At 41.1% G+C, this 15,411-nt stretch overlaps 1 protein-coding gene across 1 annotated transcript in view; it reads left to right on the forward strand.

The window, feature by feature from the left end:
* kiaa1549la (KIAA1549-like a) overlaps positions 1 to 6,439 on the forward strand; it is a 99,564-nt gene extending 93,125 nt beyond the window's left edge. Inside the window, exons 18-23 of the mRNA XM_053319515.1 lie at positions 995 to 1,236; positions 1,413 to 1,581; positions 3,012 to 3,109; positions 5,894 to 6,039; positions 6,127 to 6,281; positions 6,410 to 6,439. Coding sequence (XP_053175490.1) covers positions 995 to 1,236; positions 1,413 to 1,581; positions 3,012 to 3,109; positions 5,894 to 6,039; positions 6,127 to 6,281; positions 6,410 to 6,439 — 840 coding nt within the window. The remainder of the gene's footprint in view (positions 1 to 994; positions 1,237 to 1,412; positions 1,582 to 3,011; positions 3,110 to 5,893; positions 6,040 to 6,126; positions 6,282 to 6,409) is intronic.
* The last annotated feature ends 8,972 nt before the right edge of the window (positions 6,440 to 15,411 follow it).

The following is a 15,411-nucleotide window of genomic DNA, read 5'->3' on the forward strand; positions in this document are numbered from 1 at the left end:
GTGTGTGTGTGTGTGTGTGTGTGTGGGTATGCAGTGTATTACAGCTGGGTAAATATTTAGTATGATCTTTTATCACATTACAAGGTTCTGTCGGGCAAACTAATGAGTCAAAGCTCAGATGTGAGAGATCTAAGATGTTTCAATAAGTTTTTCATATCATGTTATATATATCAGTATTGGAGCATGTTCAATAATACTGTAACATTAATTTCGGCCATATTACCTAGGTCAAAACTTACTGTATGTGTGCTTAAAGATTGTGGAGGAGCTCATTTGAAAGGGAAAAAAATTGAAATTATGATTTGGAATAATTAAAAAATCTATTTACATATTTTTGTTTAAGAAAATAACCACATGTCCTACTTGTTGTTAATGACTACACACAGTGAAGGACATGTCCCTCAAACAAGATGAGTCAGCGCTAACAGCTTATGCCACATGTTGAGAATTGTGTGAAAACGAGTTAACTAGCGAGCAGAGAAGCGGAAATACATATCTACAATATCTACAGTATGAATGAAACCTTTATTGCCCAAAAAGCATACATCAATCTTACGTGTCACACATAATGGGAATGGTTCAAATATCCAGCTTTTGTTGCTTTAAGAGGTTATATTGAAATGATGCAGAGAAGAATGGAACCAAATCTCTGTGAATTTTTTAAAAATGCATTTAAATGAATTTAAGGATTTGGAGATGTCAGAAATATATTTAAAAATCATATTTGTAGAAGGAACTAACTGCTCCATCCTTTCATCAACACACTACTTATCTGGTCTCTGCAGGACAGATGTGGGACTGATTAGTTGGATTGGATAGATCTTGAAAGTTTGAACAGTTTTGAAACTTCTCTGTTGACTGATATAAATATATTGCTGATCTGAGATGGAACACATGTTATTTCTACATCCTCTTTGCTTAATGAGTGGGTTGTTGAAAGCAGCCATCTCCTGCTTACTGACTCTTTGTGTGTGTGTGTGTGTGTACTCCTCAGGGTGAACCAGAACCGTTTGAAGAGACCAACGTGGACCGTCTGATGAGCTCTCTGGGTTACGGAGGCGGATCTACTGGCACAGCGAACGGCAGCCTGGGGGTGAAGGCTCACCGCGGCTCGGACTCCTCCACGCTCAGCTCTCAGCCGTCCATTGACGAGGTCCGCACACAGATGCATATGTTGTTAGGCAACGCCTTCAGCTTGGCACCCCCGGACCACGACCCACCCTCCCCACCAACCAAGTAAATTTATAGTTGTTTTTTTTAACAGATGATCTCATTTTTTGGCACATCTGCATGATTTACAGTATTGTGTAAGTACAGAAAGTGAAGTATCTGTTTGATTATATTCTGCACACACACTGAACTCAAGAGAATAGAAACATTCAATATTGCTTTTGACCTTCCTCTCTCACCAGCAGCCACCACCATCACCACCACCATGCCCACAGCGCCTACAACCCGTCCCACACCAGCCACTACAGCGACGGGGTGACCAGCGCCCCGGGGACCATGAACCACCCCTGTGGAGGCAGGCAGAGGAGCGCAGCCTACGAGGACATGCATCAGTGTAGCCTGCCCAAACCGGTAAAGCACAAACATAAAAACATAGATAGATTTATTATGATTATTATTAGTAGTATAATCAGTCTCAGAGATGTCTTGGTGAATGCAGCTTTATGTCTGGTGATCACAGCAGTGAAAAATTTCATTTAAAAAATTCAACACAAACGTCTTCCTAATATATGACAGGCTTCACTGTCCATTAGCTGTGTTCAGTGGGACTATTTCTTCAGAGGATAGTAGCTCCAATAAAAACTCACATAGAGATCAATGGAGGAAATAGAGTAAGATAGATCTATATTGATATGATACGATTGCTCATAAAGAAATATTAAAAGCAGGAAAAGGTAGTAGGCAAGTACGCATTTTAGATGATAGACTTTTTTGGGTCAAATCAAATCAGCTGGGTCTTTCCTTCACAATAGAAGCAGATTTAAGAAATAAGTCAGCTGTTCTTTTTGTGTATTTCTCTCATTGTCAATAATTCCCATGAAAAGACCAAAACAAGATGATGATAGTCTATCTCTGAATTCTTCATGACTTCCCTATCCTGTGGCACCCGCTGATTACTACTGTACTGAATCTTTAAAAACCAGATCATAAATATATAATTTCATCTTTTTAAAAAAGGCTTGGTAATTTCCTAAAACAGCTGGGCCACTGTAGTTCTGTTACAAACATTACTCAAACAGGAAGAGATGGGACTATTTTTAGGAAAGAAGGATTAACGTTAAACACATTTAGTGGCGCAGTGAGTATTTCCAACAACAGGACGGTGTATTTAGGATCGTCACAGATGCTTTTAGATTTGAAAAATATAGATTGGTATTGTCAGCGTTGTACTTCAGTGTCTAATCAGGATTCACTTCATGTTACAGAAGCGTTTAGTAAACAAATCACAATGCCATGCTGTCATAACCACGCAGAGCAGAGTGGAAAATTGCTCTGTAGTGCCGATCAAAAACTAAAGCCTTTTTGCCAAGCCTGTGATAAACATTCAGAATTTGCATAATTAAGCAGTTATCTGTCGATTCGGTCATGCAGCGACTCCAAATTCACACCTTTTCACTGCAACGACTTTGCTAAATTGTGAATGCACTCAAAAAGAGGATTCAAAAAGAGCATGGACATTGAGAAAAGCTTGTCAGTGTGTGTGTGTGTGTGTGTGTGTGTGTGTGTGTGTGTGTGTGTTGCCAACAGCGGATCGGCAAGGGAGAAGCTTTAGAGAGATTAAAGGGACTGAGGATTGAACACCCACCAGCAAATAAAGTTGCCTCGTGCAGCTTGAGTCTTGTTTGTACTGCGCTCTGATCAGACATCTGATTTTTTTCTAAACCCTCTGTGTTTGTCAGGATCATTTTATTGTTGCTTCAAGGTTGTCTCGTACATCATATTATCCAGACGCTACTCTAATACTGTAGATTTCTAAAATCATATTTGTATGGCCTGCGCAGGGTTTCCGGTTCACCCAGCTTCCTGATATGGGAATCGGTTCTCCGCCGCCACTGATCCCCTCAAGACCGGGACCACCGCCTGGGACCTCGCTACGACGGTACAACACATCAATCAATCAAGAAGAAAAAAAACATTAGAGAAGAAAAAGAAAAAAAAAAGCAGATGAAGTCAACTCATAAAAGCAAGGAACAGTGTGTGCTCTCACTGAAGATACACAGTGATGTAAAAATGCTTCACTGTGTTGGAACATGCAGTTCAGTATTTTATTCAGAGAACAAACTTAAAGGAAATGTACACATATAGCATTTAAAAGCATTCCCAAAAGACTCCACTGCCAATCAAAACACAGCACCGGGGCTAAACACTGTATTAAATAAATACATGTAGAGGACACAAGAGAAAATAGATACAGAATATTATACAGGCGTTTGAACCGATTGCCCTCCACATCCGCCCTCTATTTCTGCCTCTCACTTCCCTCACTCTCACTCTCACTCTTAGTCTCTCTCTCTCAGGCTCATATGCTATTCTGCATCATTTGGACCGAGCGGCTTCTTCTTCATTTAAATGCTGTTGCTGTGTGCACCGTGTTGCTGGGCACTTTAGCACTGCAGAGAGTGATTGACTGTTCAGCTGCTTTGGATTGCATAATAAAGGGGCATGTTCGCCATCTAGTGGACAGAGTGAGGGAAAATAACTGCCACAAGTAAACATGTTCAACCCCCCCCCCCCCCCTCTCTTCCCCTCAATGTGCTGCAGAGTGACAGGGACAGCTATCTGCAGGAAAATGCAAGGACAGTAACTGATTATTCATCTAATAAATTATAATGGCATTATTTAGGATTTCATTTAGATTTAGTGGTTGACAGAGACAGCTATGTTGCTTTTGCACTGCTCTAATTGCTGCTAATGTATTTTAGACTCGGGGTCGGCAGTGTGTGAGCATTACTCTTGCTTTAAAAGCAGAAATATAAAGTCATAATCAGCCAGCTCATCATACATCAACTCCTGTGTGCCCCCGGGGGAAAGAAGGAGCACAGCATTTTAATTCCTCTTTAGTATGCACCACAAGACGTGACTGTGCACAATGCATTATGGTCCTGAACTCGGGCAATGACATCATCTGTCCTCTGGCCCCTTACTGTAGTGTAACACGTAAAACAGCCAGTGCTGCTACAGTGGAGAGGAGGATGAGGCTGCACTGTAGAGGAGGGGGAAAAATTCTAGAGGGGGAGAAATGCTGAATTTATTTATTTTTATTGGCCTAAAATGGAAATGGAAATATACTGACTCTAAATATACTGGAATCAGCATATAAAATGTTGTAGAATTTTTAGTAGTAGTGTGTTTTATTCAGTCATCGCAACACAACAGTATACAATAAGTATATAGATTCTAAATAACAGCATAAAGTAATAAATGTATGATGTTAATGACTGAAAAGGTAAATGTAGGGTGCTAAAAATCCCAATCACATTTTAGTTACAGTAATCATAGAGAATGGACAAAAAGCTTTTTCACACCTCTGTACAATACATTGTGTTGTAATTATACAAAAAACCCAAAATCTCATTTATATGCGTGTACCTCCTCACCCTTCACAGTGGGAAAACACATCAAGTGATATTCTAATATTGTATTCCTCTAATAGGCATTAGTGTGCGGTGCAGTTGCTGTGTGTGTTGGCTTGAATATTTTGTATATAATTAGTCCATCATTTTTGTGTCTACGTGAATCTGCTATTAAAAAAAAAGAAGAGCCAAACATGAAGCAGGTCTGATCAGTACACGCTGGTCATTAGTTCTAACTATGTGGGTTTGATACTAAAGCTGATGAATTAGTTCATTTTTTTCTGCTGATAGAGTGCTTGTTTTCAGTGTAAACACATGAGCTGACACTTCAACTATTTTTACATCTCACATGGTAGTTGCTATCACTGCTTTCAGGCCCACTAACAATTGTTTACAGTTTGCATCTGGCACATTTCACTTGCTTTCATCATTTATGCTTCAACTGCCAGTTCAACTCCTTTTATTTCTTACTCTTTAAATCACTTCAGCTGCTTCCAGTGCTTTCTGTGCTTTCAGAGATTACACATCAAATGATATCAACTGCTTTCAGCTCTTAGACTTTGAGTTTAAACACTCTTTTCAGTGTTTCTACTTCAACTGACACTTCAGCTGCTTTCAGTGCTTACATATAAACTGATACTTAAACTTGAAACAGAATTTTTAAACACTCTTAGCAATTACACATCAAATCATAACTGCTTTCAGCTCTTAGACTTTGAGAGTGAAGACCGCTTTCAGTGCTTCAACTTCAACTGACACTTCAGCTGCTTTCAGTGCTTACATATGAACTGACGCTTAAACTTGAATTTGAATCTGAATTTTTAAACCTTTTCAGAGATTACACATCAGCTGATTTCAACTGCTTTCGGCTCTCAATCTTTGAGTGTGAACACCGCTTTCAGTCTTTCAACTTCAATTGACACTTCAACTGCTTTGAGTGATTCATCATTTTTACACCTTAAACATTTTTTATGACATTTTACCCTGTTTGCATTGTTTGCTCCTGAGAGAACACTCATTTCTTCTTCAGCAAACCATTTCTTGTTGAAATTATGTTGTAGTTTATTTTCTTGATTCATCCACCTGACTGCAGCAGAAAATTAGACATAATCAAATCTGTCCTCCTCACTTATAATTAAAAAAAAAACCCTCAATCAAGTGGAACAGATTTACACCTCTCCCCTCCCTAATGACCTCCTCTCCTCTTCATGGGGAGTCAGTTTAATGTGGCTGCTGACAGATACAATGCTAATTTGTGCTAATGCTGTCTGTTTCCATTACAACACATGTCTCTCCTCTGCTCTCAACAGTTCCACTCCTGATGTTAGTCTGAAGCCTCGTGTGTCAGAGGCCTCGGACCTGCAGGCCCAGCAGCACAACGGCGCCCCCTACCTGCCACTGTCCAGGACGCCCTTCCCTGCTGTCACTGTCGACCAATCCATCGCCACCTACTCAGGTAAGACGCAGACTTGTAAGGCGTTGAAGCGCAGACGGCGGTCAAGATCTGAACAAGGTTTAATATACTTGTTTTTGCATTTCACAGGAAATCCAATAACAGCAGTGTACGCTATATCAGCCAACCGCCCGGGTTACTCAGACTACTTCGTCATGTCACCACCATCTTCGTACCGTAGCCCGTCCTGGATGTCCTACCCACCCGAGCCAGAGGACCTGCCGCGGCAGTGGAACGACACACCGGTGAGACACATGCCCAACATACTGTACACAGCTACCGTACTGTGTCATTTAAAAGAGGACGAGCTGTCCATGTGAGTGTGTTTATTCAGTGTGTGTGTGTGAAGCAGTTTCTTTATCTCTCCCCTCAGAACTCACGTCACCTTGAAACCATCTGCTGAAGTCGTCGGCCTGTGACACTGAGTGGAAACAGCCGATAGCTCGGTGGGTCAGCTCATCTCACGACTGCATGTCTTAGTTATTGCAACACATTTTTATATTCAGTCCCTACATATAAATACAAGTAATTATCAATCCAAAGTCTGTAAACATATTATTTTAAATCACTCTGAAAAAAGACTTCAGCAGTGTTTAGGTTCATGTTTTTTTTGTTTGCTTTGGTGATTTCTATCTTTCTAGTCTTGCCTGTGGTGAGTTATTCCATCCAGACAGCAGAAATGTTTGCTATTTTGGAGTTTATGTCACAAAACAGCCTGCAGGGGAAAGTGTGACAGGATCAAATATCTGCAGTGGTGCTCAGAGGAAGGCAAAAAAAGCTGTACCTGGACTCACACTGAACTGAAGCCCATTTAAAAAAGCATTTTGAATCCTGTGCAGGGAAAGGAAATTAAAACCTGATGTGGTGATAAAGGCTCTGACCTTTTATATGCATGCTGTAGCAGCCCTTTAATTGAAATGTCAAATGAAACACTAGCAAAGTAAATCCTACAAAAACAAGTACTGGAAATGTTTTTTTCTCTTCACTGGGAATCATTCCAGCGACTTCTAATGAGATCTGAATGATGATTTGTGCTCCCTGCGTTCTCCTGCAGGTGTCTCTTTGGATGGGCAGAGGGCCTCCCTCTCACTGAAGACTCTCCGGAGCTTTATCGCCCCCACCTTCACTTCAACCTGGCCTTTCCCCTGTCTGATTCATTCACCACCAGTGGACCCCCTCTGCCCCCTCCCGCTTTATCTCTTCCCCCTTTTCGACATTCCTCTCTCTCTGCCCCGCTTCCTCTGTAGCTCTAAGTCTTTCTCATCCTGCAGCCTCAGCCAGAGCTCCCCTGCCCCATAAGCCCCTTTACCTGGTCACAGCTCTGCTTCAATCTCCTTAGCAATGCAATTGCTCAGCCATAATTCTTTCTCTCTCTCTCTCTCTCTCTCTCTCTCTCTCTCTCTCTCTCTCTCTCTCTCTCTCTCTCTCTCTCTCTCTCTCTCTCTCTCTCTCTCTCTCTCTCTCTCTCTCTCTCTCTCTCTCTCCCTCTCTCTCTCTCTTTCTCTTTCTGTATTCTCTCTGCTCCCTGAGCCCCTGGCCTCATCGGGCCCTCACTGGCCCCCTCTCTGGGCCACTAGTCACTATCTCTATGTAGACTGCCTCCTCTGTACAGCAAGAGGCCCCTCACACTGCTGAACTGAGCTGAGCTGGGCTGAGGTGAGCTACGTGAAGCTGTACTGTCCCTCCCTGCGTGGGTGAACAGGGTGAGTACAGTACAGTACAGGCACATGCAGTGTGAACAGGGGCGGGGGGGAAGAGGGGGGGGCGACCTTTCCACCAGTCCTCTGCCCCAGCAAACATCGTAGAGTAAAACTGCCACCTGTCCAGCACACGATGGCACACAACGCTGCGTGATCAGTACAGTAGTGCCCCAGCCATGGCCAGTAATCTATCCCTCCTTTGTACTGGACTGGACTGGACTGGACCATCCTGGACTCCCCCCCCCGAAAAAGTCCACCACGAAGCCAGGAAAAGCTGGACTGACTTAAAACTGTGCTTTTTTTGATGAATCCAAATTCCTATGTAAACCTTCTACAGCTGGTTACTATGTGTATTTTAAACTTAAGTGAGGAAAAAAAAAAAAATCCGAGGAAAAAAAAGAAAAAAAAAAATCTTAAATCTCTCGTCTTGAGCTGTCTCAATTTTAAGTTTTTGGATATTTGTGTGCTTTGTCTTTTACTTTTGTGCATTGATTATTATTATCAATGGATTACTGTACAAAAAAGATGTAGTGAGTGCTTCTCTATCACTCACCTTTATTTCAAGGCAAAAAAATATCGTACATTCTTCAAAGCAGAGAAATCGGCAGCTTAGTTGTCTGTGGTTATGATGGCATTTCTGTACTTTTAAAGAAGAATGACTTCGTTTTACCTTTTTCCTTCATCAGACTCAGCAATGAAAACAAAAATTAGTCACTTTGTTCTGTCGATCATTATGAAGTTTTTGTCTGCTAACCATTAGGCAGACCTGGGTCAAATCACACGCAGGCTTGAAGCTTTGAGGAGGCCGTTGGACACTTCATGAAAAGCAAGAGATAAAAACATTTGCCATATGATGAGAAGAGTTCACTTATGGTTTGACTCAGGTCTGATACTATTATGTGAACACACCAGTATTCTTAGAAAAACAGTTCTTTTACTTGAAAGGTGTCTACTGTATTCTACTGTATAAGGACTTTCGACTTTTTAGTTATTTTGGTCTTGATGGAGAGATCAGTGGGATGAATATGTGATCACTGGATTATGGTGTAGTACTGTTTAAGGGAATTGAAGGGCTCGGATGAGCTTTATATGTACGATTCAATGTATTTCTGTATATAGCAGATGATTTAAGGAAGAGATTTATGCAAGTACTGTGGGAGGGATACTTTGCTCGATGTGGTTCCGATGCCATTTTTTCTTCCTTTTTTAGTTTCACTGCGTTTATGATGAAGGACGGTCAGACTGTTTTACGGTAACTTCTCGACTTTCTGAAGGATGCCACATGTCAGTATCATCCGGATCATCTTGTTCCATAGTATTACCTACACAGCATAGTAAATATTACAGATAATATATTACACAAGAGAGTGTGTGTGAGTTTAGAGGGACATGCAGAAGGAAGGCACTTGAGCAGATCTTACCCTGCATTTATAGTATTCTTCATGTTTGAACAAAGCTAATATAGCCATATTAGTGGAAATAATGCAATTGTTTTTTGTCATACAACGAATGTCACAGTCTAAATTATATTTACCCTCATTTTTGCTGAGGAGAACTGAAAATCTGTGAGCGCGCTGTATTGTAAGGCTCCTCATCATTTAGGTGGTACTAAAGGAGATTATAGCCATATATTAACTTTACCAAGAGGACATAAAACAGATGAGATATACAGTGTTATGTCAAAAGTGGTAAATGATACCAAATGAGAGTATATTAGATAATAAATGATGAGGCAGGAGAGAAAAGCCTTATGTAGTGAAGATAGTATAGTAATGTCAAATTAGGATAGTAGTAGTTTACATGAAATGAGCGCTTTTATTAAAGAGAGCCCAAATCTTGGCAGAAAAGAGAAGAATCAATACAAAAAATGCTTCAGATTCTATCAATTTTACAAATTCTTTCTACTAAGTCCAAAATTGTAAATGCATAATCAGAGTATTTACAAATTATGAATCATCTTTTGGGGATCTACAGGCACTTTTTAGGGTTCTAACAACCTGGAAAGAAAGAGTTTATATTGTACAACTACACACAAATTACACCATTTTTAAAGCCTGCTTCTAATATTTTTTTAGGTTAGTTTGACAGTTTTATGCCAAAAACATCAAATAGGCCTGTATTTCTTTAGCAGAAGTATAAACCTGGCTTTAAAATAGTACTTACAGAGGCTGAATTTACAGATAATATATTTCAGCTGTTAAATTAATGTAAAAGAATTCAATTATTTCAAGGTTTTGGTTGTGAAGGGTTGCTTTGGGGGGACTTTTGACCTCAGTATTTCTAAAATCCTGACTACAGCCCTGCCTTTTGAATTGATTTACAGCATACATTTGAAATATAAGTAATACATTTAATATTCCAAATCTGTCAAATGAAGACAGACGTCCCTCTTCCTCCCCTTTCTGAATCTAGGCCTACACATGATACAGATTAGATGAGAATATTATATGGTAAAGACAGCAGAGGTATAGATAGATAACAGTACTGGAGCATTATGAGCTCACAAGGTTTGCTTCTAGTGTGTTTTTTGAATGGTCATTATCATTACTTGAAATCTGCAGCAAAAGATCAGATTTTAACTCATATTCACTGTACAAACCAAGGTTGAGGTGAGACCACTTCCACTAATGTTGATTTTATTTAACTCCATGGTGTAGAGAAAGAGGGGGGGTTGGGGGTGTTGTTTTTTTTCGCTTTTGAAGAAAGACACTTGATGCTATGCTATTATCAGTTGACGTGCAATGTTTGTGCTTTTACACGGGTAGCGGCGAGATGCTTTTATTGAAGACGGACTCTGGGGGACGGACCGACCGTCAGTAGGTTTTTTTCTGCCGTTTGAGCCATGTCATGACGTTGTGATGTCATGGCGGCGCTGATGATGTCACATTATCGTCACTCGGGGGGGTCTGGGGATTGATGAGGTCACGGTGACGACAACAAATGAATGCTGTTGGATGTAGTTATGCAGAAAACTTTTTGGTGAATTTAAACAATAAAGACAAATTACAATTCTTGGCTCTTGTGCTTTTATTTTGTTGTTTATTTGACTTTTGACATGCTCCTATTATTAATTCATAAGTTGCTGTGCTGAATTGTATTAGTGTCATTTGCCTATTCAACCACTAGAGGGAGGCAGACACATACAGTACAGGCTCAACAGTCAGTCTTCACCTTCTAAAAATCCTTCCTGCCGCTGATCAAAAGAACTTGTGCCTCTACTTTTGTGCACTTTCTGCCGACGGCGACACACAAAAGTAAAATAAAAACATTCCCTTTCAAGGTGAGTCCCTTCCATAATGAATAAAACATATTTAGAGAATCATTTCCATTCCTGAGATGAAAGCCCAGCTGCTGTAACAGCTTCCTGTCAGTGACCTCGACTCATCAAATACGAGCATGCTTGTAGTAGACGAGGCCAGATTTGAGGCCACGGTGAGGAATGATCTGTTTAAATTGCAGCAGACACAGCCATGAATCACCGTACACAGACATCCCCGCTTGTTGTGCCTCTGGTTGTAGCCCGAAGCGATGTGTCGCTTTGGAGAATGGCGCTTTTTTTGTAATGAAATCAAAGAAACGCTCGGGAGGAAGACAGAGGCTGGTTGTCACAGATTTGTGTTTTGTTACTGTACTCGAGATCAAGACAAAGACACGTTTCCAGGGCTGCAACAGCTGTTTGTGAATCCATTCTCCTAAGTTTGTGTGAAATCCATTAAAAGTTCTTACAAAGTGATTTCAAACTTTCGGGTTTCACCGTTAAAACTTGAGAAACTTACACCTATAGTGTCCACGCAAAAAAATGAATAAAGATTAGGACATATTTACTTGATTAGTGACTGAAAGAATGAGATGGATGCAGGTGTACTCAACCTTAGAGATAGAGTTAGATGAACACATCTGGGGGAAGCTACAAGTAAAGCTGTTTTCCAGTCATTTGTTTTTGCTTAGTCATATTTGGGCTTTATGAGTGTGTTTTGTGGGTTTTCCTCGAGTGCTCCTCTTCACACCCGTCCTGCATTTCCCTCATTAGACCAGCCATGCTCCTCATTGTCTTCCCTAGCCAATCAGCTGCCAGCCTGCCCTTGCATTGTACCACCTGTTTCCTATTGTTTATTAGCTTGCTTTGTATTTAAGTCTGGGTTTTCTGTTCGGTCTTTGTTGGATCCTTTGTCACTTGCGTCACTGTCTGTTGCTTTTAGGTCCACCAAGCTGAAAACAACACTGACATATTATCACCTTTATAAATCTGCTTATTCACATCTAAAGCACACACAGAGTAACATTAGCATTTTCCCTGTTATCACTTTGCCTTTAACTCTCTTTTTGGGCAGCACCAATGACCTCTTTAACAGTTAAACGCTCCACTGTGTTCACTAACTAGGCACTGACTGTCTAGCATCTGGTGCTGGACAGGTAGTGGGCAATCTATTTTTAAAACATCTGGAAATGAGATTTGGGAAATCTGAGCAGAATTTGTAATCTGAAAGAACCCAAAACAATGAGCTATAAGAGGTTCAGGCACTCTTTAGAGCTGAGGGAAACTGCAGATAGAGTTTTGGCATCATAAACTACTCCCATAATCATTTGATCCACTGTTTATACCGAGATAACAATTACTGCAACTTCAAAATTCATCACTACACACATGCAAGAGTTGTATTTGCTCCTATTCTCAGGGGGGGTTGAGGGGGCTCATTTGGACAGCGTGAAATGAAGCTCAACATGATGTAAAAGGCTTTGGAAAGCTTTGATGGGCTCTGTGCAAACACTGTACAGGCTGCCTTTGTGCTTGCTCAGGTGCCTTGTGTTTGTGATATTCTTCATCCTGTCTTGGCTTCGGTCAGCTTGTCTCCCCGGTGCTAATCCCCTGCGCTCTCATGCAGGAGGTTGATGTTATACTCAGCTAAAACCTGCCAGAATTCGCCCAGAGCAGCATCTTTTGGCCAATAGTTCCCCCAGCAGCTGTAAGCATCTGTGTGTGTGTGTGCACATGTGTGTGTCCTGCCTGTTAGATGATGCTGTCTCAGCTCTATGCGCGCTGTAGCACCAGTGTAATGAGCACTATTTAACGGCTCTGCACTGCACTATCTATGTGCAGTATGTGCGTGAATGTATACATGTGTGTGTGTGTGTGTGTGTGCTTAATTTCTCTAGCCAGTAATTAATGGCTAATCTCTCTAAGTCAAACAAATGGGAATTAAAGAGCGGGCTACTCAGCTGAAGATCAGAGCATGATTTCAGGGCTTACACTGCTCAGAGGAATTAGATACACACACACACACACACACACACACACACACACTATTCTATTCAATTCAATGAGTAAATTAGCACACACAACAGCAACAGCAATAACCACCCCCCCCCCCTTCCCCTGATGGTTCTTCAGTATTGCCTGAGTCAAGCCTGTGTCAAGTCCAGCTTTCATTTTCCAGCGCGGGGCTTTCTAGTAGTTATCACTGACGGCCTGACTCCCTCTCCCTGCGGCTGACGTTGTTTAATAAGAGGTAAAGAGACAAATAGAGAGAGAGAGACAGGGAGGAGAAAGAGAAAGAGAGAGAGAGGGAGAGAGACAGATTGGGAAGAGGAGGAGACAGAGACAGAAGAAGAGAGAGGACTGTTTAGCTGGCGTTAATTAAGTTTGGACAGGCTCTCTAGGGGACCATTATGAAAGTCTTATCTGCTAATAAGAAAAAGAAGACGGTGTAATTACAGTTCTATATACAGGAGAGGAGAGGGACGGGGGAGGGAGGGGAGGGAGGAGTGTAGACAGGAGTGAAATATTACTCATTCGCACTATCTGCATTTGTTTCCTGTTGTCGAGCAGCGCTTCTTTTAACAATGGATCAGGAAGTAAAATAGACTGTGGTGCAGACTGAAGCAATGAAAGTAGGAGATGTTTGGGTGAATCATTAGAACACTATAATCATCAGTTTGTCTCCAGAAGATTGTTTAATTTACTGTTAAAGGGTTAGTTCGAAAGGACGTAACTGCTCACTCACCTTTATTGAGTTGAATATAGCCATGTAAATAATTTTGGTTTTATATGTCCAGGTTTTGAGATATAAGCCATGTCTGTGAGATTTCCTTCCCCACTGCAATAAAATGTGGTCCGAATGGAATAAAATCAACTCAAATAAACTTTTAAATACATTTTTGCACAGAAGGAGTTTGGATTTGTCCCCAATCCGACTAGAGAATCGTCATACAGCTCCATCTGTCTGTAACTGTCTAATCTAATAAAGGAAAAATGCTAAATTATTAGAAATTGTGTCTCTAATTTCAAGAATAATGTGCAGTAAAGACCTTGTAAGAACCCGGCAAACTGCACTAGATGAACTGTACTGTAGTTGTTCAGTAGAAATAGTTCCAAAAATAAAATCCGACATACAGCCTCAGATTCCTGTGAACTCAATTATCCTCCATGTCTGCCCACTCACCTTACTCTGACCATCTGTAGCCTGTTCTGAAAACAGTCTGTTGGCCAGAGAGTCTGGCCACAACCCTGAGGGACACACACACACACACACACATGGAGTAAACACTCCTACTGCTGGTTTGTTCAGCATGAGGTTTAAGATTGTGTGTGCTCCAATGACCCAACCACAAAGGACTCTGTTTTTCCCACCGGCAAACTCTGTCTGGCCCTGCAGTCAGCCTGCACCTCATGCCCCCACCAATGTACCTGATATAGCAGCAAGGAGTAGACACTTCCAGGCTTCCTCCGGGGGGCAGGTTCCAGCCTGCCAGCCAAAGACGTGTGTATCATCTTTTGGTGGTTTCACAGTGGCTGCTCTGCTTCTTGTTTCGCCTCTGGTCAATTGCAGATCTAGCAGCAGAACAGACACAGTGGTGAGGTCTGTCTCTGTCTTTCTGCCTCAATAAGATTAGATACATAATTGTCATTGTATGCATGCAACAATATTTCATTTGGTGCCTCTCAGACCAGAAGCAGTAGATAATGTCAAAAGATGGACAAACAACAATTCTCATTCACAACTTTCACCTTTATAATAATTCTGTGGATGTGCAGCTGCAGTGTGTCAGGCTTTCTGTGCATCACACACACATCTCACACATTTATATTCTTTAAGTAGCTATAAGTATGCTCTCTAAGTAGCTGTGCTACCTCCACTGATCTATTAACCAACCAACACACCTTTATTTTACTGATTAATCAACATAAATTGGCAGGAAAGTTTCTACAAGTTTGTGCATAACACTTCAAACCAATAATTAACACAAACAAAGCATAAAAACTATAAAAAAGAAAATATACTATTTTTTAACATGCAAGCTCAGTACCTATCAGCTAATTAAAATGACAATGTACTGCTGTGAATATGATTTATTCAATTGGTGACCTATGACTAGAGAGAACTGAGAAAAAGGCTGTTGAGAGAGTGAGTTAACATTATATCAATTGCAAACTTACATTACATTATGTCAGTGCTGCACACTGCCACTGGATGCAGCCACAAGTTACAGATAACACAGACACTGTTGTTTTGTATTCAGAGTTGGCAAATCTGATATAATACTCTGCCAGATACTCTGCTTGATTTACCAAAGCACCACAAGCAGAGCTGACCATCCTCACTGGTCCATGCTGCAACCGCCTGTCTGCTGTTTACACAGCACTATATCCAGCTGTGTGAGGTGTAGTAGTTGTGCC

The sequence above is a fragment of the Scomber japonicus genome, chromosome 5 (genome assembly GCF_027409825.1).
Source record: "Scomber japonicus isolate fScoJap1 chromosome 5, fScoJap1.pri, whole genome shotgun sequence".
NCBI classification, from domain to species: domain Eukaryota; kingdom Metazoa; phylum Chordata; class Actinopteri; order Scombriformes; family Scombridae; genus Scomber; species Scomber japonicus.